General features: G+C 39.4%; 1 protein-coding gene across 1 annotated transcript in view; it reads right to left on the bottom strand.

Moving 5' to 3' along the window:
• The window catches only part of KDM2A (lysine demethylase 2A), a 93264-nt gene that overhangs the window by 13484 nt on the left and 51898 nt on the right, over positions 1-27882 (bottom strand). The window contains exons 6-12 of the mRNA XM_081152994.1: positions 23989-24167; positions 18891-18997; positions 18427-18520; positions 16850-17003; positions 15880-15995; positions 11524-11650; positions 7600-7994 (exon numbers count right to left, since the gene is read on the bottom strand). Of these exons, the coding sequence (XP_081009120.1) occupies positions 7600-7994; positions 11524-11650; positions 15880-15995; positions 16850-17003; positions 18427-18520; positions 18891-18997; positions 23989-24167 (1172 nt within the window). The remainder of the gene's footprint in view (positions 1-7599; positions 7995-11523; positions 11651-15879; positions 15996-16849; positions 17004-18426; positions 18521-18890; positions 18998-23988; positions 24168-27882) is intronic.

Below are 27882 nucleotides of genomic sequence, written 5' to 3'. Positions count from 1 at the left end.
TCTAGAAGGGAGAACGTTCAAACACGAGCCTACACCCCACACAGCACAGGAAGTGGGAGAGAACAGCGGCGTCTGGGCAGAGAAGGGGAAAGGGCTCCCAAAAGCCAAGAGACCCAATTCAGAAGCACATCTCACCAGGCGAGGGAACAAGTGCAGTGACGGCTCCACCAACACGAAGTAACCCAAGCCTAGTCCTGGACTCGCCCGACAGGCAATCCTTCTGCCTTTCCGCCAGACAAAGTCCCCACAGTTAAACACACCCCGAACCAGGAAGGGGTTGCCGCCCGCCCGCCCGCCTGACCTTGTGTTTCTCGTCCCTCTGGAGCTGCTGAGGCTTTTGGTTGAAGTTTCCCCAGCGTCTTTGTTTTGTTTTCTGTATTGGAAGTTGTGCTGAAGGAGTTAGGCTTTCTGCCTCTAGGAAAATCCGATTTACTTGAAAATTCTGGAATCTCCCAGAGTACATAAGGTAGGGCAGTCCAGGCTACCCAGAGGGAGCGGTGTGCGGCGCTCGGAGCTCCTTCGCGAGACCTTCAGCTCCCCGCGGCTTCCTCAGCCTGCGAACAATGCTGCTGCGTCACCCACATGCAGCTCCCAGAAATGCTTTGCAACGGAAGATGGCAGGGGGGGGACCCGGGCTCGCCGGCAGAGGGCCCAGGCGGCCTGCTGCAGAGTCGGGAGGGTGTGCTCTTCAAGCCTCCCTCCCCAGCCATTGGAGGAGAGCCTGCCCGAGGAGCTCGGCCGAGCCCCGCCCGCCTGCTCCCTCCCACCGCCACTGCAATAGGAGAACCTGGGGTGGCCCGAGGGCGCTGCTGGCCGACTTCGACGGGCGCCAGCCAGAGGGAGGGAACGCTTTAACCCGTTCGGCATCTGGTCCTGCATTAGTCCCCGTACCAGTCCACACCCTTCCTTCAGGGTCACCTCTTATTGTTAGTTAGCCAGCAGTCTCCAGACTGCACACACACGACTCTCCCAGCTCCCTCTCAGGCACACAGTGAGTGGCCCAAAGTTCGGCCCCTGGGGAAGAGCCAGGCAAAAGATGAGCCCCTCTAGAGGTACCTTTTCTCCTGTGCACAACCTGCTTCAACTGCCCTCGCTGCCACTCTCCCAGCCCAGAATATAGAACCAGCATACAGGTTTCCAGAAAAACCTTCAGGAATGACACATTCCAACCAATATTGAGATATTCAAAACAATGTGTCTGTTTAACAGCAACCAGTCTACAACAGATGCCTGCGTCCAGTTGGGACTGGGAGCCACCATGTAAGAGACGTGCCTACGCAGCTGTTCTAGCAGTTCCGTGGTGACCAAGTCAAACTAGCTGAGGTGCAACCTCAGGTTAGGGCACTCTACTCTCCTGCCTTGGAACCAGGCTCAGGGAGCCAGCAAATGTGCATCTGCCAGTCGCCTGGGACCTGAACTTATGATTCTGCCCCTGATTGTCCCACCCTCAGAACACCAGCACTTCCTAAGCTAGTGGTTTGTCCCGACTGCCTCGTTCTTGATTCCCTAGATGAAGCAGCCCTGCACCCTATCATGCCTCGATGTGACTTGACAGCCACTGGAGTGATGGGTATTACCCACTGTCCTTACACAGATCCACAGGCAGGGTGAAGCTCTGAACAGGGCTCTCTCAGGCTACAGGGAACCACACTGTGGGTCCAGATTCATGTAATTCTTAATTTTTTTAAATGCAATTTTTACGCTCTCGAAAATGTAATCTGAGTTTTTTGGAAATTACAGAAGCTGCTTTGAAATAAACATTTCAGGCCACTAAGAACCTAGCTCTTACCATTGGGAACATTCTTACTTATTTCCAGGACAGCTGTTTCAGTGAGTTTCTAGTGCAGTCAGTAGTCTTTCTGGGGCCTGGGCCTTTGCTGCCAGGGGCTGCATATTTTAATTTTACAGAAGTTTACCAAAGAAAGGAGGGACTTTTGTGCTCTTAGGTGGAGCTCTTCCTGGAAATATTTATATGGTCATTCTATCCTAAATCTCTCCTTCGCACTTATTCTTTTTTTTTTTTTTAAAATATATCTCTATTGATTTCAGAGAGAGAAAGGGAGAGGGAGAGAGATAGAAACATCAATGATGAGAGAGTCATTGATAGGCTGCAGCCTGCAACCTGGGCATGTGCCCTGACCGGGAATCGAACCCCCATCTCCTAGGTTGACGCTCAACTGCTGAGCGACGCCTGGCTGGGCCGCACTTATTCTTAAGATTCAAAGACTCAATAAGCCTATTATGTGTGAAAAATTTTCCTTAACAATGTGAGAAGTCTTGGAAAATGTTTACTTAAAAAAAATATTATATATTGATTTGAGAGAAAGAGAGAGAAATAGATTTGTTGTTCCACTTATTTATGCATCATTGGTTGCTTCTTGTATGTGCCCTGACTGGGGATCGAAACTGCAACTCTGATGTACTGGGATATTGCTCTAACCAACTGGGGCGGTAAATGCTTATTTTGGTCTTAGTGCTATCTAACCTAGAGGGATGATAAAATACAAATACTTAAGAGAAACATGTTACTCTGAAACAAAGTACAAGTTCAAGTTGTAGCAAGTACAAATTCTAGAGGCCATCAGGAAAGAACAAAACAGGGCGCCGAGGAAACACTCCAAGTAAGTTTCCAAATCACAAATCAAACAGACCTATTTCCCCCCTCCTATTAATTCAGAATGAAAGATAGGCAACAAAGATCAGAATTAGTAAGAACATGACATTATGCAATATAGAAACATAATGAAAACATTTTAAAGAATTAAATCTATTTTAACCTAACCTATTTGCCTTTTTAAAAATATATATACATTTTAAAAGATTTTTTAATTGATTTTTGGAGAGGAAGGGAGAGAGAGAGAAAAAACCTTGATGTGAGAATGAAACATCCATTGGCTGCCTCCTGCACACCCCCTACTGGGAACAGAGCCTGCAATTGGGCATATGCCCTGACTGGGAACCAAACTGGCAACCTTTCGGTGCAAAGAATGATGCCCAAACAACAGAGCCACACCAGCCAGAGCTAACCTAAATGCCTTGTAACTGAGCTAAATTATTTAAAGCTTTCTACTCAGCCCAGCTGGGCGTGGCTCAGAGGTTGAGCATCAACCTAGGATCTAGGAGATAGAGGTTCGATTCTCGCTCAGGACACATGCCTGGGTTGCGGGCTCGATCCCCACTGGGGGACGTGCAGGAGGCAGCTGATCAATGACTCTCTCATCATTGACGTTTCTATCTCTCTCTCCCTCTCCCTTCCTCTCTCTGAAATCAATAAAGACATATATTTTAAAAAACAAAACTTTCTACTCAGTAAGAATGTGTGAATTATTACAACTATATTGTCAGTAAAAATTGTAAATGAAGTTTTACTTACACAGGTTGCTCTTTCCTCCTTCTAATCTAGCTTAATGGATTAAGATCTAATTATACTGGGCCCTCTACCAGTTATTCTCTTTATTAGTGTCAGATAAAAGAAAATTTCTGGTCAGTGCTTCTATATTTATTTATAACTGTAACTCTGGTTTCAGTCTCATCATACTCCTGGGATGGAGTCTAGGGTAAATTTTTAGATCATAATTACAAAATGAAATGTTAGAATCTTAGGTCAGAGCAGCAGTAGCCTATTGCATTACAAAGTACAATTTTCAAATTGAGAGCTTCTGCCATTTATATAATATTGTAGTAATCAATTTGTGTCATCTAACAGGCAAGTTTATTAACTGGTGAATTAAAAAGGCTGGCACCTCCTTCCCCCAGGAAAGAATCTACCACTGGACCCTCAGTGGGTGCTCAGCGTCCCGTCATGAACAGCACTTGTGAACCAGAATGCACTTACTTTCTTAACCCACTTAAATGCCTGTTCCACCACTGGACTGTAAGCCCCTTGAGGGCTGGGTCCCTGGCATGTTTGCATATTTACTCCAACACTAAGTCTCATTCCTGGAACTGAGTAGGCAGGCATCATTTAAAGTAGCAAAATAAATGAATTTCGTAGATTTATAATATCTAATTTTTTTCTGTAATAATACTTATTTGTTAACTACTTCACTAACTTCATTTTCACAACAACCCCACTGAGGTAGATTTTATTTGTAGAGGAAAAACAGGCTTGCCCCAAAGTCACAAGGTTGCCATGCTTATCTAAATGTTTTAGAGCAAACAGGAAAATAGAAAAATAGTTAACAACACTGAATTTTTCATTAGGTGAGTTAGGCAGCCAAATACGTTGATATATTGAAAGCTTCTTATTACTTATGTACATATATTAAGAGCTCCTTTATTACCAAAGTAAACACAAACAAAACAATAAAGTCTGATTAAAACTCAGTCTTCCAGCTGACTCCCACCACACCTTGCCGTGACCCACTGTCAGCAGCTTATGCACCCTCTTCCGGCACCCCCCACAATGCACATACAAAGAAAGAGACTCTTTTTCTAACATTAATGGGATTGTACTATACATTCTGCTCCAGGTCCTGCCTCTTTATTCAACATCTATCAAGGACACAACTTCTCAGTTTTAGAAATGTGAGAATATCTCACAGTAGGAGAGAACTCCATTCTATCTTTAGTCTAGTTTTAGGATTCAAGGTTACCCACATCCCTCCTAACCAGGACTTTATACATACTAATTACTTTCCCTTGAACTGCACCAATAAGTCAACAATTTTTAATGCCCCATTTTCATTTAATCCCCTTCCAGCTCTATATTCTATGATTCGCTCTTCATCGCTGTAGGACCTAACATTTTGGAACCTTCAAAGCCCCTTTACTACATCAGTAAAACAGACTTTTCTTCAAGAGAATATGTTTATGAACATCTCATCTCACCACCTTTCCTCTCATCTCTTCTGCTAGTTATTTGTGAGAGCCATAGAGGCTGCAAGAAACAATTCCCTTCTCTGCAGGAAGGGTGGATGAAGCTTGCTTTTGCCCTCCACTGCAGCGTTCTTTGCTACAAACACCAAGTTCTTTAGCACTGCAGTCTCCAGTTGTGCAGTGATTCAGCACCTACCCAGTCCAATGCTTTTCTCTCTCCAGATTTTCAAAGGATTTAAGCTCTAAACTCACTATTATCTGAAGCTCAGATTAAACATAACTAGTCAAATGTAGGAATGATTAATCCATTTAATCTTAAGTGAAAGTACCTGCAAAGCTGGGATCTAAATCTGCTGTCTGCTGGCATCAGCTGCATTCTAACTATGGTATTGGGTAAGTAAGAGAAGGGGTGGAAAAGCCTCTGCAGGGAGAATTCAAGCCTAGCAGTCATCCTACCAGCACTTGGTCCTCATGCTCTGGTCTCTCTATGCCACTCTGTCTAGCCAGCAATGACAGCCATGTTTTTCATGACTCCTGATAAACACAAGGATGCTCTCCAGACACTTTCATAACGCTAAGAGTCCTTTTTAGGTGTCTCTTCTGAACTCGTTCCGTTGCTAGCAGCCTCCTCTTCACTGCTTTATGTTGGAACCAAATCTTTCTACATTTCCCCCTACTACTCACTCTGCCACCTCAGAAATTCTTATTTAACTACTATAGTGAAAGGAGTTTGCCTATTTCAATCATGACACTTGCCCTTGTGTAAATGATTAATGGATTACAATATGGCTTCCTACAACTGGATTTTGGAGTCAAATCCATCTACAGACATCCCTTAGGACTGAAAAGATATTTTTCTTTTTCATGAATTAGAAATACAGATAACCAGGCCAAAACAATGTTAGTGTGATACAAACTTAGAATCCTTTCTTCTTAGGGTTTTTAAAAGCATTATATAAGTTAGTAAGTCCCCAAAGTCATAATTTTATGTTTCTCACATGTATCCATGATGGAATGGCTACATAAAAAAAAGAAACTTCTGTAGAAAAAAAGATGTTACACTCAAATTCTCAGGAAAATGTAATTATATGTGTCCTATCACAATGAAAAAAGAAAAACAACTAAGTGTCCTTTGCTTATTCAAGGATGGGAAGTGAATCTGGGATCTAGTTTGTGAGTCTGGAAAAGTATGGCTACGTTTGTTTTGCTGTGCATTAATCACTATAGAAACAGGACCGCACCTACCTCGAACTTTGTCATTTCCTCCCCTAATACAAGTCACAGTGATACTACCTACCTCTTCCAGAACAAACCTTATAAAACCAAACTATAAAACCCATTGTCCAGGGAGAGGATCAACTGCACCAAGTTAGACTCCTTTGAGCTTCTCTAGTTTTTACCTTTTCACTGATGCAAAAACAGTAAGATATAATGAAAACGTCAATCGTAAAAAGAAAAAGAGAAAAAAGTTCAGATCCTATTCCAGTCTTTGGAATTCTTCCCTGAGATGGCTGCAAAAGGTAGGAAGCACCTCAGCTGGTTAGTGGTGACTAAGGAAAAACTTGAATCAGGAATCAGGGATGGCCCTGCCGGGTGTGGCTCAGCAGTTGAGCATCGACCTAGGATCCAGGAGATCGTGGTTTGATTACCCGTCAGGGCATATGCCTGGGTTGCGGGCTCAATCCCCAGTCGGGGGTGTGCAGGAGGCAGCTGATCAATGATGATGATTCTCTCATCATTGATGTTTCAACTCTCTTTCTCCCTCTCCCTTCCTTTCTCTGAAATCAATAAAGATATTAAAAAAGAAAAAAAGAAAAAAAAGAATCAGGGATGGAAAAAACCGACTATGAGATATTTAGCCCATCTTTCTTTTTTTTTTTTTTTGTCAATCCTCACCCAAGGATATTTTTTCCACTGTTTTTTTTTTTCGGGGGGGGAGGGCATCAATGTGAGAGGTGCATAGATTAGTTGCCTCCTGCACATGCTCCAACCTGGGATCGAGACTGCAGCCCTTGACCAGAATCAAACCCGAGACCTTTCAGTCCATGGGCCAACGCTCTAACTACTGAGCCAGACCGGCTAGGGCAAGCCCATCTTTCTTAAGGTGACATAAAATTATTCTCTATATCTTCTTCTGAGGCTTAAAATAATCTATATGACAAGTTTTAAAAATAACACTCATTACAAATATGTGAGCTAGCTTTCTAACACACATACCCATGCCCTGTACCCAAGACATAGTTCCAAACACTGATTTAAAAAGGAAATTGTTATTCTCAGCTTTATACTTTTCGGTGTTTATATTAATGGTTACATATGAGAAAACATTTAAAACATACTAGATAAATTTGAAACTAAATATGCTAAACCTACTTAATAAAATTTATTCTCTTCTGCTTGAGGTAAGACTGTTAGACATTGCAATTGGCCACTTTTGCTCTGAAATTGACTCTTCATCTGAGGGTAACTTAAGTTTAAAGTAATATTTTTTAATACAAACACTTTCTCAGGCTCTCATTTTTAGGATCAGCCTGAAATTTGTGTTTTTAAGACTAAATTTAAGTCCTAACTAAAAATACAAATGTTAGTATTTTCATAACAGGCCCCTCTTTCTAGGAATTGAAGCACTACGCACAGCACAAACATACACATGCATGTATTAAACTTCCTTCTGGTTAAACCAGAAAATTATGCAAAATTCCTGCACTTTCTTTCTCGGAATCCAGAAATTTACTGTTCTAGCCAGATCAATAGCTGTCATGCAACATAACCAACTCTTACCTTTACGTCAGCAATGAGAGCATCTTCGTCTTCTATCCCTGTAGGGACACATTTCTTGTGCAGTGGCAGAGACTCCAACTTATCTACAAGGCAGCGAAGGCCTTCGAGCTCAAAATGGGTCAGATGCACCTGCCTGTCCTTTCGGGGACTACACTGGGGATCCCACACTTGGCCATTGTGGGAGCCCCGGCTAGAGTCAGATGATGAGTCTCCAGACAAGCTTTTCTTCAGACTTGGAAGACTTCGGCAGGTTTTGCCCAGTCCATCATAATCCAAGTTGACCCCATTGGCCACAGGGCTAGTGAGGACAGAACGCCTACTGCTCAAGCGCCGGGGTTCTCGATCCCCTGCTTCCTCATCCCCATTTCCGGATTCCAACCCATTTAACTCCAAATCTGCCGGTATGAAGAAAAAATGCAGTAAGAATGTGCCACTTGGCCATGTGATCAATGAGATTTGAAATAGGCAGCATGGGAGAGGCCTTCAAGTTATAAATGATGAAGTTGTAAAGTGTTTAAAATGGTCTCTTGTCCGGCCAGGCGTGGCTCAGCAGTTGAGCATGGACCTAGGATCCAGGCGATCGGGGTTCGATTTCCGGTCAGGGCACATGCCGGGGTTGTGGGCTCGACCCCCAGTCGGGGGTTTGCAGGAGGTGGCTGATCATCTCATCAATGACTCTCTCATCATCGATGTTTCTATCTCTCTCTCTCTCTCCCTCTCCTTTCCTCTCTCTGATATCAATAAGGATATATTTAAAATAAAATAAAATAAAATAAAATAAAATAATAAAATAAAATAAAATAAAATAAATAAAATAAAATAAAATAATAATAAAATAAAATAATAAAATAAAATAAAATGGTCTCTCCTTATTCCAACATCCATATGTCTGTTGCTGAAAATCACGGCTATATGTAAAATAGAATCCTGAGCTGGTAAGACAACTGAGGTAATGGTCAACTGGATTTTCAAAAGATTGAGAAGAGTCCAGTTTTATGGGCTAGAAATAAGATAGAAAAAGCTAAGAACCATATGATTTCATGCATATATGGGATATAAAACTGAAATTCATGAACACAAATAGCCGTGTGATAGTTGCCAGAGGGAAGAGAGTAGGGGTGAGGGAGTCCTAATATATGGTGACAGGAGAAGATATGACTTTAGGTGGGGGGCACACAGTGCAATATACAGATCTTGTAACAGAGAAACTCACACCAGAAACCTATATATTCATATTAACCATTGTCATACCAATTAATTTATTAATAAAAGAAAATGGCTTAATTAGTTTCAAGTTCAAACTCATATTTGGGGTGATGATTTAATTATCTTTTGAAAAAGTAGACTGTATGAAGCACATATATTTAAAAAGTAGTCTTGTAAATTAAGAATTGAGCTACCATATGACCCATCAATCCATCTTCTGGGTATCTACCTGAAAAATTTGTAAATATTTATTCATAAATATATTTGTGCCCCTGTGCTCACTGCAGCATTATTCATGGTGGTCAAGACATGGAAACAACCCAGGTGTCCTTTGATGGATGATAGGGTAAAGGCGTGGTACACACAGATGGGCTACTCAGGCAAAAGGAAGGGTAAAGTGCTGCCATTTGCAGCAGCAGGGATGGTTCTTGAGGCCATCACGTTAAGTGCAGTAAGTCGGATGGAAAAGGACAAGAACCGCTGACTTCGGGTGTATATGGGATCTAAACCTGAAAGCAGCAAGCGAACAAGCAGCTTGAACAGGCTCCAGCATGGACAGCAGGGCAGTGGTTACCAGGGGAGGGCAGGGGAGGGTCAAATTCACGGGGCCAGGAGACTAGACTTCGGGTGGTGAGCACAGCATGCAATGTACAGATGATGTGTTACAGAACTGTGCACCTGAAACTCAGATGATGTCATTAATCAATGTCCCAGTAAATTTAATCTAAAAAGTAAAACCTAGCCCTGGCCAGAGCGGCTCAGTTGGTCGGAGCACCGTCCCATACACAGAAAGGCTGCAGGTTCGACTCCCAGTCAGGGCACATGCCCAGGTTGCTGGTTCGATCCCCGGTTGGGGCATGTATGTGAGGCAACTGATAGATGTTTCTTTCTCACATTGATGTTTCTCTCTCTAAAATCAATAAACATATCCTTGGGGGAGGATAAACAGATAAATAAATAAAAGTAAAAAATAAAAAGGAGTTTTATTCAAAGTTTTGGTCATAATATTAAGTTTTGGAATTGAAATCCTAGCAACACAGCCAACAAAACAAAGTTAAAATAAACGTTTTAATGAAAGGAGAATTTTTAAATGTTCACTGGTTTTATTATGAAAGCAATACAGGTTTACTATTAATAATTTAAAAATACAGGAAGGTACAAAGAAGTAAGCAAGCCATCCTTCATCCCTTCAACACTGGATAACAACTCAAAAGTATGGTGTATTTTCTTCCCATCTTTTTTAGGCATACGTACTATGATTACGATTAGATGTATTTTTAAACAAAACTGGGATCATGCTGTATATGACAATTCTGTATCCTGCTTTCACATACTAGGTGACCATTTTTAATTTTCAATGAGAATGATAAACTATGCTAAAGTGCTCTGGCCGGTGTGGCTCAGTTTGGGCATAGTCCCATATACCTAAAGATTGCCGGTTCAATTCCTGGTCAGGGCACATGCCCAGGATGCAGGCTTGATCCCCAGTAGGGGGTGTGAGGGAAGCAGCTGACTGATGTTTCTCTCTTGTTGATGTTTCTCTCTCTCCTCTTTTTCCCTCTCTCTAAAAGTCAATAAAAATTTTTCTTTTTCTTTTTTTAAAATAAACTATGCTAGAGCAAAAAGCATCTTGCTTGGATCAAACATTCCATGGAACATGTTACCACAGGCAATTACAGTGTTCCTCTCTATGGGACAGCCTAAAAATGCATAACTGAAACTATCCTGACATCCAATAAAATATTTCTCTTGATGAAAATTGAAGAAACAGAAGTTAAAAATATAGATTTTAGTCTTACCAACCGGGTTCAAAATGCAGCTTTCCCATTTATTTACAAGATCATGGACAAGTTTTTACATCTTCTTCAACCTTAATGTGCCCATTTGTAAAATGAAAATAATACTTGCCTGGCAGTATGTAACTTAATGTATGCAAAGTGCTTATTATAGTGCTAGAATATAGTGTTATGATGATATATTCCTAGTTTTTGTTGTGTCAAAGACTGTTCTTTACACAATGAAACATAACTAGAAAAGAAAATATGGTACATGTATACTATGGAATACTACTCAGTCATAAGAAAAGATGAAATACTGCCATGTGTGACATGGATGGACCTCGAGAATATTGTGCTAAGTGGAATAAGTCGGTAATAAAAAGCTAAGAATCATATAATTTCACTCATATGTGGGATATCAAACTGGAACTCATAAACACAAATAGACAACGGCATGGCAATTACCAGAGGGGCAGGTAGTAAAGGGTAAAGGGGGCCAAATATATGGTAATGGAAGATGATTTGACTTTGGGTGATGGGCACACAATGTAATATACAGATCATGTATCACAGAAATGTACAATTGAAACCTATGACCCTATTAACCAATGTCACCCCAAGAAATTTAATAAAATTTAAAAGAAGAAGAAACATACTACACAATTAATTCCTTTCTTGAGGAGTGAAGTACTAACAAACTCAGACAAAGATGAGATCCAGAGTATTTCATTTAGCCTAGTAATTCACATCTGCATAGGAGATCAGCTATTAACCAGTGTTCAACTCCAACAAATAAATTTGATACTTCCAGGTGGATAAGTAAAAAACAAACAAACAGAAAATAAAAACAAAACTATTAAGCAACAGCCTGCTGAATATTCTTGGCCTCGCCCTGAGTCCTGCAGGGTGTCTTGAAAGTTCGTGTAGGTAGAACACTTACCCATGCTGAGGGACTCTTTCTGAAATTCCTTAGTTAGGTGGGAGCGGTTGGTTATGCAGTACACATAGCGCTCCAACACGTACCAACACATCTCATAGTAGAATGGATAGCGAAACTTATTTGGAACCTACAGGAGCAAAATAATGAGAAAAGCAAGCTGGTATCAATTTTCAAAGAGAGTCAGACAACAGAATCACTACAATATTTAATCTAGGAAAACTCTCCAGTCAACCTACAAACCCAGGCTGGTGTTTAGAGTAAGAATTTAAGAGGATCTGGCAACCTAGAAAATGTTGATCTTGGGAAACAAGCACTAAAGATAAAAGGTACTTGGAAAGACCATTCAGAACCACCAAAAAGCTGTCTTCGTTGAGTAGGAAAGCATCTAAAAGCAGTTCTGGGACAAGTAACATGTTAGAGTAAGACACAATATACGTAACTGAGAAAAATGTTTTAGGGTTCTCAAAACACAAAAGCATGCCAACCACTCTTGCCTTTTACTACAGTTCTACCCTGAATAAGGCGGTCATGGAATAAAGAATCTAATGGAAAAACAGAACATGAGAAGAAGTTACGTGGTTTTTATTATTTCCTTACATCTCTGAAAGTATAATTAGAGACTCATTTTCTAGCTATGTCCAGTCCAGGACACGAGACTGAATATTTTCCCTACCATCAACTCTCAGCTTGCCTGTCTCATACTTTGTAGTTTGCCAGGACTCTATGTCCAGAAATCAAGATTACTGATTCGCATGGCCTCATCAGCCAGTCTTCAGTTTTCTTTCCATTCTCTCCAAAAGTAGCATGAAATTATTCCAGCTGAATAAGAAGAACTGCCCTTCAGATCTATGAAAGCCAAGGAAAGGCAGATCATCCTGGATTAATCAGTGAGGAAAACCAGTGACAGGACTGTTCTAAGTATAGTCTACTGTGTTGGTTTGGAGAGGCTACCTTTCAGAAGAATAAGCGAAACAACATTTTAAAGACAGTTCTGGGTGTACAACTCCTGAGTTTCCCCGTCTCCTTTGCAAGCTCCATGTTAGGTTTCTTCCTAAATCGAGGAGATCTGGATGCGAGTCCCTTTTCAAAACCCTTCACCAAGAAAGGGTACAGCTCAGTGGTAGAACATTTGACTGCAAAACCCTTCAACAGGTCACAAGGCATCACCGTGGAATGAGATCACTTTCCTCATCACAAGGCAGGAGAGGCATATACTTTTCATCAGCTTCCAAAATAGGGAAGCCAGGCTTTGGGTCTGGGTCTCTTATGTGGTTACAACTTTAACAACTAGACGAAGTTTCTCCTCTCTTATTTAAAAGTCAAATTAATTTACTTCTGGTAAAGTGGGGGGATGAGTCACAAGAATTGATAAATAGTTGGTCCCCCCAAATTAAATATAACACACTGAGCTTCTCTGCTCACCTTTGAAGAGTATTAACACTGCCTGGCGTGGCTCAGTGGTTGAGCATCAACCTAGGATCCAGGAGATCGCGGTTCAATTCCTGGTCAGGGCACACGCCCGGGTTGCGGGCTTGACCCCCAGTAGGGGGCATGCAGGAGGCAGCCGACCAATGTATCTCTCTCATCATTGATGTTTCTCTCTCTCCCTCTCCCTTCCTCTCTCTGAAATAAAGACATTTAAAAAAAAGCAAAACTGTTAACACTTTTCTATAAGGGTCTTCATTAAAAGTTCAGAACAATTCCAAATTCTAAAGCCCTTTGGGACTCTGTTCAGAACTAATATTGCTAAGTAAAAATAAAGAAAATATAAAACAGGACACGAAACTTTTGATTTTTACTTGGAACTCAGTAGACTGTATTAATAGTAGTCAAGATATCACACACCCAACCTGCCCCATTAGATTTTACCTGTGCAGCCAGATACCAGAGAGGTATCAATTTCTGAGACTGGGTTCAAATTTTTGCAAAAAAAATTTTAAATCCTCATTATTGAGTCTTTTTTAAGCACTGTCAGTAGAATAATTACCAACACTCAAATTTAAATAGTGTATTTCTACACTGGCACGGCAAAAGTAACCAAAGCATTGCCTTAAGTTTATAACACACTTTATATTTCTTTCATAAAAACATCTCTTCACATTCTCTTTTAAATTAAACTTTGAAAGTTTATAGAGATTAGTAATATATTAAACATATGCCAGGTTGGTATTTGGCATATAAAAGGTGGGTGTGGAAAGCAAGTAAAAAAAACAACATAAAACACTGTTTCATTTTATAGAAACATAAAAGGGCTCCTTATTTGGAATAAAATAATTAAGCCATACTTAGGAAAAATGAAATAATATGTTGGCTAGATACTGAAATTTGACAATTTCTGATAAATAACTAGATAGAGATCAGTTATTACCAGTTTAACAGTCTGTAGGAATCCTTTCATGCAGAAATAAAATGCTCCTTTTATCAATGCTATTGAAAACATGTTCTCTCTCTGTTCCCTCAAACTGAGCAAGCAATTAAGCCATGGGTATAATAGTAATTTTTAGCCTAAAAAGGGGAATGCTTCCTAAAAACTAATTTTCAGATTGACACTGACAGCAGCTGGGTGGTATTACCTCTTAGAATGATTCTGAATTAAGTAAGAGTATTTTAATATGACACTATGTAATTTTTCTCTTTTGAAACATTTTAACTATTATTACAACTTCAAACTTACTAAACTCATTATCTTTTGTAGTTTTAGTGTGCTTAACAAACAAGCAGAAATTCACTTTTAAAAAATTTATTTTAAAAGCACCGCATCCTCTCTTAATTCTACTAATAGGGCAATCCCTATAACTCCAACACTACCTATCTTGTGTATAAGATAATAAGTAGCTCCTACCCAAAATAAATGTTTCAAAATAGGTACCAAAACAGTTAACTAACTGATCATGTTCACAGTACACAGGACAATACCCATTCCTTCTAAAAAGTATCAATTCTTCACTAATTGTTATTTTTTAATTTTTAATTTTGGAAACTTTCAAGTCCACCAAAAAGTTTCAAGTGCAGTACCATGAACACTTTTCTAGCTTCTCCAAGATTCATCAATTGTTAACATTTCCCCATACTTGTTAATCTCTATTCATATATGCTGTTATTTGCTGAACTACTTGAGAGCAAGTTGTGAACATCACAAACCCTAAATATTCTGTACTCTAATTGCTGTTTAACGTCAATGCCATTTATACTTCAATCATATACAGACATAATTCAGCCCATACCAACAGGGTCTGCTAAAGAATTAAGCCCTATTTACCCCTAAGGCATGGGTCAGCCAGCAGGCAGCTGATATGGATTTGGTCAGCTGCCTATTTCGTAAGGCCTGTGAGCTAAGAGCGTTTTTCACATTTTAAATGGTTGGAAACAAAAAAAAAACTAAAAGAGCATTTGTGACACAAAAAAATTATATGAAAACAAATTTCAGTGTCCATAAATAAAATTTTGTTTTATTTGAGCCATGCTCATGCATTTAAGTATTTCATTCTACAAGGCAGAGTTAAATACTTGGACAGATGTTGTATGGCCCACAAAGCCTATATTACTATCTGCTCCTTTACAGAAAAAGTTTGCTAAATCTTGCCTTAAGGCATCCATTGCATGTAGTGAACTAACTTTTTTCCTATACATCTAGAATGGTATCAGCTGTGTACCATCCTAGGGAAAACAGAAAACAAGGCACACAAATCATTTCTATAGTGCTTAATTCTCTTATAGAATTTCTCTCAGTTGAGAAAGGCAGTATACACATATATATATATATTTTAAATATATTTTTATTGATTTCAGAGAGAGGAAAGGAGAGGGAGAGAGATAGAAACATCAATGATGAGAGTCATTGATCGGCTGCCTCCTACATGCCCCTACCTGGGGATCGAGCCCGCAACCTGGGCATGTGCCCGGACCCGGAATCGAACCCTGATCACCTGGATCCTAGGTCGATGCTCAACCGCTGAGCCACACCCGGCTGGGCCACATTTATATTTTAAAGTACAATAATTTGAATGTTAATAAAGAAAGATACATGAACTTAAACATTGTGAATCTTGAGTTGATAAATCCCATTACAAGTTATTCTAAAAGCATAAAAAGGAAAAACATGGCTCAAGAGACTATCAAAAGTTCATCTGAAAAGCCCCATAAAAATCCAAGATACCAAGAACCTCAAGGAAATGGAGTTCCCCAAACCAAGCATGTAGATCTTGTTAAAACTTTTCTTTCAGTGTTCCCAAAATGTGAACACTGAATTTTAACCCAAAGAAATACTGAAGTTTTGAGACAAACTATCAATGAATCTAACATCTGTCTTAACTGAAGTAAACTTGCTCACATCAACTGTTAAACAGAATTACTTACCCGTGTCCGATCTTCAATGTTGTATATTTTTAACTGCATAGGGATATTGAAGCTATGCAAAAAATTGCCTCCAAACACTAACGTGTCTGTAGGAGTATACACAGCATGAATCCAGCCTAGAAGAAAGGGAATGAAGGGTGGTGGCTGTAAACACACATTATAAAATGGCTCTCTCAGAGAACTAGTACAAGACTTCTACACCACATTTTTACTGATTCTCTCTCTTAGTGGTTGGTCAAGTTATTTAATCTCTTGCAGCCTCACTATCCTCTATGAAACATAAATTATACTTTACATAGTTGTTGGTAAGGGAAACAGGTTGTTAAATATTTGAGAAAAATGAATGTGAAGTGTTTAGCATACAACAAACTTTTAATAAATGCTGCTTCTATTTATTGGAGCACCTACTACGAACCAGGCTCAGTACAAGAGTTGACACGTGTTTTCACTTCCTTCTCACAATAAAATAAGACAGGAATTTAAATACTTGACGAAAGTGGTTTTAGCAGGTAAATGCATAGAATTCTAATACATATCTGTGACTCTAAAAGCTGTGCTCTGAGTACTTATTTTGGAACTAGTGACCTGATCAAAATTATCACAGATTCAGCACTCTCGCTCGCCTTTACAGCCATCCTTTAGAGGATAGGTAGTTCTTAACCAGGGGTTGTATATCATCTGCAGAACAGGTTTTGTCCCTAGAAATTCTAAATTTCTAGGGCTAATGTGGGGCTCAAACATGTAGATCTAAAAAGCATTATTGACAATTCTGATATACACCTTTAGTGGAAAATCACTGCCTTAAAAATAAATAAATCTCAGCATCCACTCCATAATGACAGAAAATGACACTTTTGTTTTCTGCGTACCCCAGCATCATAATCATTCTTGGTAGTAATCCATCAATTCATTTTGATTTAAGAAAAAACAAGTGGCTAGAGTAGATAATCCACTTTCCCATCTTGCTTACCTGAGGGAATGACGAAGGTATAGCCCTGCTTGAGCTCAATGCGCTGGCAATCTGACACCCGGTCACCCAGAAAGATGTCTCCCTGTTTCCCTGACAGCAGCCAATTCTCGTACAGCTCCAGGTTGTGGGCTGTAGGGGGGATGAGCCAGAAGACCTGTGAGTTAAAAAACTTCAGTCTGTTAACAGCCATTGACATGACCCAGTTGCTCCCCCTCAACTGATAAACAGATACAAAGTTAAGACCAACATGTAGAAAACAGGCCAGAAATTCTCCCACACAACAGAACTTGAACACTGGGAAATTCTAAGAGCCCCAAAGAAGCAGATATTTTTTCATCTCCACTTGATCAAACAGCATTAGGGTTTCCCTGAGGTTTGAACATAGAATGAGGAGCCTACTCAAGCCTCAGAGAGAACTGGGGCATCCGGCTTGTTACCTAGGCAGTCCCTTATTCACCCCCGGCTGGCTGGCCTATTAGTCAGGTACAAAATATTCAAGAGACAGGCCTGGGTTGCTTTGTTCCAAAGTAGCAACCAAGACCAAAAATTAAGATACCACTTAAATGGATCCAAAGTAAATAAAATGGATTTAGAAAAACAGTTGTTCTAGATTAGAAAACCTCACATTTTAAAAACTTTAAAGCTTGCCCTGGCCGATTTGGCTCAGTGGTAGAGTGTAGGCCCAAGGGCTGAAGGGTTTGATTCCAGCCAAGGGCATGTAACTCGGTTGTAGGCTCGATCCCCAGCCCCAGTGGGGGTGCTGCAGGAGGCAACCAATCAATGTCTCTCTCTCGTATCAATATTTCTCTTTCTCTTTTTCTTTCTCTCCCTCACTCTTCCACTCTCTCTGAAAAGCGATGGAAAAAATATCCTCATGTGAGGATTAATACACACACACACACAGCTTTAAAGCTTCATCTGTTTTCATCCCAGTTTTACTTTTCTTTCACAAATGCATTCACTTCTAAGAGGAGAAGGGGTAACATAAGACTATAATACTACAAACCTCTGATATTAATTCTACCATTTAATTCTCACACCATTCAGAAACACTCCAACAAGCTGGAATATAGTTCTTTATAAATGAGGATAATCTTTCAAAATCTATTTACATCTCTTGAAACGACTTAAAGGCTTCCTTTAGCCCCATTTCAGATCAATACCTTCATATAAGGAAAAGTGGTTTGGATTCCAATTTGCTGATTTCATTGTGACTCTATCCAAAATTTGTGTATCCTTCTACTATCTTATGCTTCCATGTAAAGAAATTATCTTGTCCTCTGAAAACTACTTCCTTGCCTTCACTTGGAGAATTCTGCTTTGGGAATCTACAAACAGGACTGTTGAGGTTTACTAAGTGCTGTGCAAATATTGGCATGATCACAGTGGCCTAGATGAGTACTAATTTCTACTGAACTCTAGCCAAGAAGATCAACTTAATCTACAATTCTCTCTAGATACGAGCGGGGACAATCTCCTAATAGATTAATCTCCAGGGTATATTAAGCACCCATGAACTGAAGCAAAGTCATATAACCAGTGTCAGATTCCAACCCCCATCACAACTATGACCGTACCTTTCCCCCTTGATGGATGTGATACCAGACAGAGGTACCACCAAAGTCGACATGGAAGTCCGTATAGCAGCCTCGAACACTCATCAGACAGTACCTGACCCCCCAAAAAAGGAGCAGCGTTAGTTCACTGATGAGAAAAAGAGGACTTGCCCCACCACAATGTGACACTCTCCCCTTGTGTGCTCCCTCTACCTTCCACCTAATCTACTCCCAGTCAGTGAGAGGAATGCAATTGCAAGTCATCTCATTACCAGGATAAGTTTTTTTCTTTAACCATGTGATCATGGGCTATAATACTCTTACATACACTCTGCCCTTTGGAACTGTAAAGGCTACTCTTTAATAAAGAATTCATGTTTTTGATCATTTAGGACACAGAGCATGGCTCCTGAGGGAGAACCATTTCTTGCCATCACCTTGGTTTCCCCTAGCACACTGAAGAAAATGCAGGGTAAGCCACTTACTTCTGCACTTTAGGGTACTGCATTTCCAAGATGGCATTAGTTGATTCAGTCTGACTTTCCTTCAAATGCCTTGGCCACATGTTGTCTACCCAGTCAATGAAATCCACCTTTAAAAAGGAAGAGGAAACATTTAGGTTTCAAAGGTAGGATTGGGATTAAGGAGAATTTTAAAGTCAAGAAAAATAGAATTTCTCAAAAGACACACTGAAGGACTACAAATTAATTATAAGCGAACTAAAACAATCTGTTGCTGAATCTTAGCATCAGTAGGAAAACATTCTAGAAATTATTATTTAATGAAAATAAAGACTAATGCTTCCATCAACATGATTATAAAAATAGCACTAATCAAAATGAAGTGACTAAATAACAGAGTGGTATCCAGCCAAGCCCTCTCTTCTGTATTGGTACTGGTATAATCAACTGCATTTTTTTTGATCCAAGGAGAGGCACTACCTGGAAAGTACTTTATAAACTTTCAGAAAGCTGGAACACTGTTAGAGCAACTAAGATACTGAAAGTTAAAAAACCAACCAAACAAACAAAAACAAGAAAGAAAGAAGAGGAGGGAAGAGGAGGGGAGAGGAGGAGAGGGGGAAATCTATCAGGGATTTGAGCTTTACATGAATCTACATGGTTAGGAATCAGAAGTTGTCATGTTTTCTCAAAATCATATGCAAACTCCTGGAACTCATCTGTAAAATAAGAATAATTACCTGAAAGGGATATTGTGAGAAATACATGTAACTACATATTAAAATTTTTTGAAATAATATTATCAGAGTTTAGGATCTGTTGGAGATATTATGTGCTGAAGGAAATGAGAAACAAAAGTATGAACTTATTTGAACACTTTCCACTAAAATGTGACATATCCTGGACCTTCAACTGTCTGCACCCAAGCACTGATCTCTAAGAAACAGTTTCAGCTGGATAAAGTGTGAGGCAAACAACCATGAATCCAATGTAGCACTGATGTTGTAACTATCTAACTTATGACTGTAAAAAACATGTAGCTAGTAAGCTTTATAACAACATCTATATATTTGATATACAATACACATCTAGACAAATGCATACCATTTGTGCATATTGATGTGAGGCAGGTGTCCAGTGGACACCCAGATGTAAACTGTGGGAGAGTGTTTGGAAGGGATCATCAATGACATGCAAGCTGAAACAAGCAAGACGAAGAACAATTACGAAGGTTAATTCGCTGCTGCATTTCAAAGCTCTGCTTGGGGAGCCACCAGTTCTAATTAACCAAGCATTCGCTGGGCCTAGAACACTGAATGAAAACCAGATTCCTTTCTTTCCCTCAATCAAAATCTACTTTCTGTTCTCTTAATGTAGTGACCAGCATCTCCCATCTCCTGGTATTATCCTTTGGAAAGTCTTTTAACAAAATAATGAATAATTGTACTTGCTCACTACACTGTAAGTTCTTATGTCCAGATGGGGGAGAGGAAAATTAAGCAACACATGAGTATTCTTTTATCAAGTGTTCATTCAGAGAAAGTTGAATTACTCTGGTCAGAATTTCTTACCTGCAGCAAGAAGTCACTCATCTTGGCCTCCCTTTATTTTGTATTATTAGGTATTGTCTGACTTCCAAGAGAATACTGTGGTAAAGGGTTCGTACTTTTTTTCTTAGGTTAACCTTTAGGCTCCAGATAGGCTTTTTGTTAAATGCCCTCACCCATTTGAGAGCAAGTCTCCAGTAGGGATAATCACCAGTTTTTACCTGTTCTGCACCAATACAAGGCCCGATTGGCAAGAGGTCCAATAACCTAGGACCTAATCTATTCATACACTATGCAAAACAGCTCATGGCCTTCCATAAACTAATTTCCCCATCACCAAACAAATCTGCACATTGTATCTAATTTTTATCTACTCCTCAGTTATTGCTGGAATGACAGCAGTAAAGGATCTCTCTCGTCTCACCAGAGAACCCCACTTTATGCTAGCACCCACAATGGGCACTTGAAAGTTGCTCACGTTACCCTCCCTGCACCTACTTTTACACATTCTATTCCTTCTGCCTGGAATTCTAGTCTTCCTTCTCTTTTACATCATTTTTCCTTCATGTCAAGTTTAGGTATCACTTCCTCCTAAGAGCTTCCCCAATTCTCCTCCAGTTTACGTTAGATGGGTCCTTCCTACTGGCTCTCATATTCTGTATTTATTTATTTTTGAAGCACTTCCATATTGAAGTTTATATAAATGCCTATTTTCTGGTTTTTCTCACCATGAGACTCTGAGCATTTTGAGGATAAGGATGGTCTTATTTTCCACAGTACCTCTAGCACCTAGCACAGTGCTTAGCATTTGGCAGGCACCTGTACTAATAAGCTAAAAGTGTGAAGATCATAGTGAACAAGAGATTATACAGCTTATGTACATTATTACATGAATGAATACACCTGTTAAAATTCACTGAGTCCGGCCGGCGTGGCTCAGCAGTTGAGCATTGACCTATGATCCAGGAGATCGTGGTTTGATTCCCAATCAGGGCACATGCCCGGGTTGTGGGCTCGATCCCCAGTTGGGGGCATGCAGGAAGCAGCTGATCAATGACTCATCATTGATGTTTTTTTCTCTCTCTCCCCCCCCCTTCCTCTCTCTGAAATCAAAAGACATTAAAAACACACACACACACAAAATCATTGAAATGTACACTTAAAATGGGTACATTTTATTGTATGTCTACTGTACCTCAATAAAATTGATTTTTTAAGAAGCATTATTAAGATATATTAGAAAAGATCTAGATAAATGGAGAGGTACACTGTGGGCAAAAACACACACACCAAAAACAGTAAATAAATAAGTAGCACCCCAGCAGAATAAGCATGTTGCTGTTTACATATAGCAAGGTCATAGAAAGCTTGCTTGCTTTTAGGAAGTGACCTTGGTAATAGCTCAATCTTTCTGGCCATGTTTTAGGTACCTAAAAGATATCTATGCATTGTCCTCTAGAAAAATTTCTACTTCTGAGCCCTTCCACAGATTCTACTCCTCCTTTTAATGGTACAGTATTTTTCTAATTTTTATAAAATGATTTTTTTTTAAAATCTTCACCTGAGGATATTTTTTCCATTGCTTTTCAGAGGTGGGGGGGTGGTGGAGAGAGACAGACAGGCAGGCAGGCAGGCAGATATCAATGTGAGAGACTGACTGGTTGCCTCCCACACACACTTGGACTGGGGCTGGAAATTGAGCCTGCAACCAAGGTATGTGCCCTTGGCTGGAATCAAACCCGGGACCCGCGCCTCTGGTCTAATCACTGAGCCAAACCAGCTAGGGCTATAAAATGATTTTTTTATCAACACTTTTTATCATTAAAACTAGGGACATAATGAATCAATTAAGGATGTTACAAAGGTGGCTTCATGTGTAACACATTTCTAAATTAAAAAAATGAAAAAGTATGATCCAGATCATATTTTTGTTTTTTAAATATTTTTACTGACTTAAGAGTAGAAGGGAGAGGGGGAGAGAGAGAGAAAAACATCAATGCTGAGAGAGTCATTGATTGGCTGCCTCCTGCCTGCCCCCTATTGGGGATCAAGCCCGAAACTGGGGCATGTGCCCTGACTGGGAATCGAACCTCGATCTCCTGGATCATAGGTTGATGCTCAACCACTGAGCCACGCCGGCCAGGCTTAAGTTTTAATTTTATAAATACAACCATATTACTTTTTTTTAAAAATATATCTTTATTAATTTCAGAGAGAGGAAGGGAGGAGATAGAAAGATCAATGATGAGAGAGTCATTGATCGGCTGAAGCCTGCAACCCAGGCACGTGCCCTGACCAGGAATCGAACCCCGATCTCCTGGATCCTAGGTCGACGCTCAACCGCTGAGCCACGCCCGGCTGGGCTAAATTGAAATTCTAAAAATATTAAGGAACACATTTATAAAAATATGTTATTGTAATTATTACATCCCTCACTTAACTGAATTCTTTACCTATTAAGTAGACCATGTTTGGCTAATAACAAGGCTAAATGCACCTATATTTCCTGTCTTCCTGTACTTCTACATGACCAAAAAAACAATAATTACTGTAAAAAGGACTTTTCTCATTCTAGTAGGGAAATGTTTTCTTAATGAGAAATTCTGTGTTTAGTTGTAGCATCTCCAGTAATAAGAAGCAATGACAAAAAATAACTTCTTCTGATAACAGTGAAATACTGTGAACATTTGCCTGTTGGTCTACACATACCAATGTATTAGTATAACAATAATGTAATAACAATGTAACTTACTAGTAAGTAAAGGTGTGTATATAAATACACACGCACGCAATATTATAAGCAATTACCATATTTCAACTTTGAAAGTCAAAGGGTATAATTAAGATAACTTAAATGGAGATGGATAAAACACTGAGACCTTGACTTAAAATAATAATTAGTACACACCAAGTTCTGCTGTTCCAGGTGGAATACTTGACGAAAGTGAGTTCTGAGTCAGGAGTTAAACGAATAAAATTGGTCTGAAAATGACCAGATATATTTCAAAAGTGAAAGCAGTCCCCATCAGAAAAATAAGTTCTCTCAATGTCCTGTAGATAGCCACTACTTTGCCGAGGAGGATGCTGGGTAAAATCAGCATCTACCTTCAGGAGAGCTAAGGATCAAAAACTAACTTTCCTTTAGTATGGAGTGTAAATTTATTGCTTCTAGTCATCCAGTATAATCTATTCAAGAAATCATTTCATAAAATAATCAACTGGCTCTAAACCAGTTTTCTCCCAAACTTCTCAGCAAATTTAAACCTATAGGACAAAAATTTATATGGCAAACTTCCTACTGACAGCACTTACAAGAGTGAATTTTAAGACCGTTCTTTATGTGTGCAAAGGCCAATGTTCCTAAATTAAGTTATTGGTGATGTAAATCAGAATGGCCCCTCTCTATAGAAAATTAAATTATTTTGGAAAATGATGAACCATCTAAAAATACAAGTTATTCTTATCAGACTGTCTTATCTTCATCTTCATCTTGGTATGTACAAAAATAAATTCTCCTAGTAAATATACAACCCTCTTGGTGACAATGACAACGTGGAAAAAATGGTTAGACTAACCGTGGAGGGCCTCTGCACCATGTTCTCCAGCCTGGTGTGGCTAAACTCTAGGCTGATGACATTATAGAGTTTCTCTCGCTCCTCCTCTGGGGTCTCATAGTAGCGTGTCCACTGAGCCATTGTCATTTCAATGCCTTTCTGCGTGTTCACATCCATGACGTCCACCATGCGACGACTCCCTGCCATGAAAGATGCATTGATCATCTCTACTGAACCACTGATATCCGTATATATATTAAGACTATAAAATACAAGTGAAAGGAAACAAACTACTCTTTCTTAATTAGGGTACTCAACAATAGACAAAGAAACAACTGTAACTTCAGATGGATAATCAACAGAAAATCAAATCACAGAAAATAGGAAAGACAATGGGTAATATTAAAAACAACAATCACTCCCTATGTCATGTTTATTACATGGCTGGGTGGTGAATCTTATATTCAATGTCTCACTCAGTTCTAACAATTCTAAATGCTAAGTAGTAATCTCCATTTCACAGATGAGGAAATAGGTGATAGGTAACTTGCAGGAAAAAGCAGGACAAGAATGCAGATAGCCCAATCCTAGAGTCAATGTGCTTATCCACTGAGCAACACAGGTCTGAAACTGAACTTAATCTATCCCACACACTGAGGAAAAGACCCACTGTTTAGTGAGTACTAGATTAAATTTCAACCTGTCTGCTCTTTTGTTTAAAAGGGTTATTTCCCAAACCTGTCAAGTATTTCTAATATAAAACTCCCTTTTCATATATTCCACAATTACTAAATGAAAAAGATACCATAAGGGACACAAATACCTGTATCAGATTCTCAACCAACCATAACAACTACAACAAAAGGTAGAATGCTACAAGAGGTAGCACAAAATAGTAAGGGGGAGGAAACAACGGTTTTTGAGCCAAAGAGACCTAATTGTAAATCTCAGCTCTAATACTACTTGGGCAAGTTATTTAACTGCTCTGAAACTTAATATACTCTTCTATAACTTAGAAATATCATCTTGTGGGCCACTGTGAGAATTAAGTCAATGAAGTAAAATGTTTAAGTAGGCGCGCTCAATTAAACAGTTAAAACTAAAGGAAAATATCTTCAAAAACAAAAACCCACAAAAAAACCTAGACTGAGCAGAGAGGAAAAGAGAGGGAAGGAGACTCATTGAGTTTGGCCATGAAGAATAATAGAATTTCAGCAAGAAAGGTTCAACAGAGAGAATTCCAAATAGAGGTAGGCGATAGAGAATTCTGACAGAGAAGATATTGAAAAGGCAGCACTGCCAAAAAAGTTAAGAAAACGGTGGTCAATGAAGGGAGAGAGAATGAAAAGCTGCTGTTGGAATATTAAGAATATTTTTCAACTTGCAAGAAACTAACAAATACCTACTACATACCTGGCCTTGGCAGATATAAAATAGTATTAAGACCTCGTCCGTCCCCTGCCTTCAGGGAGTTTCCAGTCTGGTTACAGATACAAGATAACAGGCAAGAGACCAAGAATATGGGCACAATGAAGTAGACATGACAGAATACACCTAAAAATATAACGCGAGGCAATGGACCAAACTACCCTTCATATTTTACAAGACAAAGCAAATGCTAAATCATATCCAAATGCCTTGAAATACTGCTTCACACCCAATGGGACGGCTGTAGTAATAAAAAGGAAAAGAAGTGCTGGCCATGATGCAGAGAAACCGGACTCTCAGGCTTTGCTGGTAGGAATGTAAAATGGTGCAGCTGCCATGAAAAAGTTTGTGGTTCCTCAATAAATTAAACACAGAATGACCAGATAACCCAGCAATTCTACTGCAAGGTATCAACAGAATCGAACTTGGGTGTTCAAAAATGTCTATATGAATGTTCACAGGAGCTCTAGTGGCAATAGCCAACAGGTGAAAATAATGCTCATCAGTAGATGAGCGGGTTAACAAATGTGGTACACCCAACACGGTGGAATATTAGTCCATCATAAAAAGGAATTAAGTACTGCTACTTGCCACAACACAGATAACCCTCGAAAACATTATACTACAACATTTCATTATATGAAATGTCCAGAGCAGGCAAATCCAGAGACAGGAAGCAGAGTACTGGTTGCCAGGGTCCGAAGGAAGGAAGAAACGAAGACTGACTACTTAATAGGTAAGGAGTTCCCGTATGGGGTGATAAAAAAGTTCTGGAACTAAGTATTAGTGATGGTTGCACATTGTGAATATATTTAATGTCACTAAGTTGTATACTTTAAAGTTATCACAAAGGTACCTTTTATATTATCTGTATTTTACAATAAAAAATTAAAAATAAAATTGAATGCTTTCCTTCAAGAATGTAGATCAAAGCAAAAGCAGTTCCACTCTGCCAATGCCACCAGAGCACTTAGTACTCTGTGTATGTACCAGAGCACTTAAGATAAAATGACATAGTAATAGCTAACATTTATTGAGCATGTGCTATGTGCCAGACAGTATTCTAAGCACTTTACACTTAAATAATGTTGTCCAAGGTTACACAGCTAGTAATGAGTAGAGCTGAGATTTGAACCTGGACAGTTTTGTTCAAATCCATACTCTCAACCAATATATCCCATCAAATAAAATTTACACAATAGAATGGTTTTCTTCTTTTTGGGACATAAACTGACACTGGAGGTGTAACATCCCACTTTAAGTAGAGAAGACTGGATTACCCACAGTATATACAGTGATAATGGATTTACTGTAATCACCAATAGTTTATTCACTGCAGTTTGACAATCAGTTATCTAAGAGGGGAAAAAAACCCCAACCATCCTCCTAAGTATATGATTGCAAGTGGAAAATAGGAGACAGAAATCAGGTATTGGCAGTTCTCCCACTTTCATTCGTGTGTAAATTTTAAAAATATAAATGTGGGGATATAAAGCATTCACACAAGTCAAAATGTTTTAGTAAACAAGTGTCAGCAGTTCAACTTTGTAACAATTATAAATAAACCTGCTTGATTTTGCTGGATAATACCAGCATTTGGATTTTTAAAAAACAAGTAAATTTCTTACTGATTGCAACTAAATGGTGTTTGCAGTGTTTTTGTCATACAGCAGATTCCATCCATTCACTATACTTTCTAACTCAGTTGTCCCACATGCATATAAATGTTTTTAATGTTGTCTGCCTTCTGTGCTGTTCCAGTAAGTTGTTATTAAAATATATTAAACTATAAAAAACAAAACAAACACACAAAAAACCCCAACCACCTAGACTTCAATCTGGACATAAAGTTAGGCATCAGCTGAAATTTCTGGTAAGTCTGTTAGATTAATCACTACTTTATTTTTAATCCTCACCCAAGGATATGCTTTTATTGATTTTTAGAGAGCAAGAAAGGGAGAGAGCAACATCATTGACAGGTTGCCTTCCGTAGGGGCCCTGACTGGGGATCAAGCCTGAAACTTAGGTACGTGCCCCTGACTGGGAATTGAACCTGCAACCTTTTTGGTATATGGGATAACACTCCAGCCAACTGAGCAACTGGCCAGGGCATCACAGCTTTATTTATTTTATTTTTTAAACATATATCTTTATTGATTTCAGAGAGAGGAAGGGAGAGGGGAAGAGAGAGAGATAGAAACATCAATGATGAGAGAGTCATTGATCGGCTGCCTCCCACATGCCCCCGACTGGGGATCGAGCCTGCAACCCGGGCATGTGCCCTGACTGGGAATCGAACCGCGATCTCCTGGATCCTTAGCAATGCTCAACTGCTGAGCCACGCCCGGCCGGGCATGGCTTTATTTTAAATCACAGCAAAGATATCTATGTTTATTCACAGGTCTAGTTGGAAAATACAAAGTTACTAAAGGCTTCCAAAGATCATTATTAGCAGTAAATATATTATTGAGGAAATGAAAAATGGTA

This window comes from Miniopterus schreibersii (genome assembly GCF_964146895.1).
Source record: "Miniopterus schreibersii genome assembly, chromosome: 12".
Taxonomy (NCBI): domain Eukaryota; kingdom Metazoa; phylum Chordata; class Mammalia; order Chiroptera; family Miniopteridae; genus Miniopterus; species Miniopterus schreibersii.
Note: the sequence above shows the minus strand (reverse complement) of the source record. Positions and strands in the feature narration are given on the sequence as shown.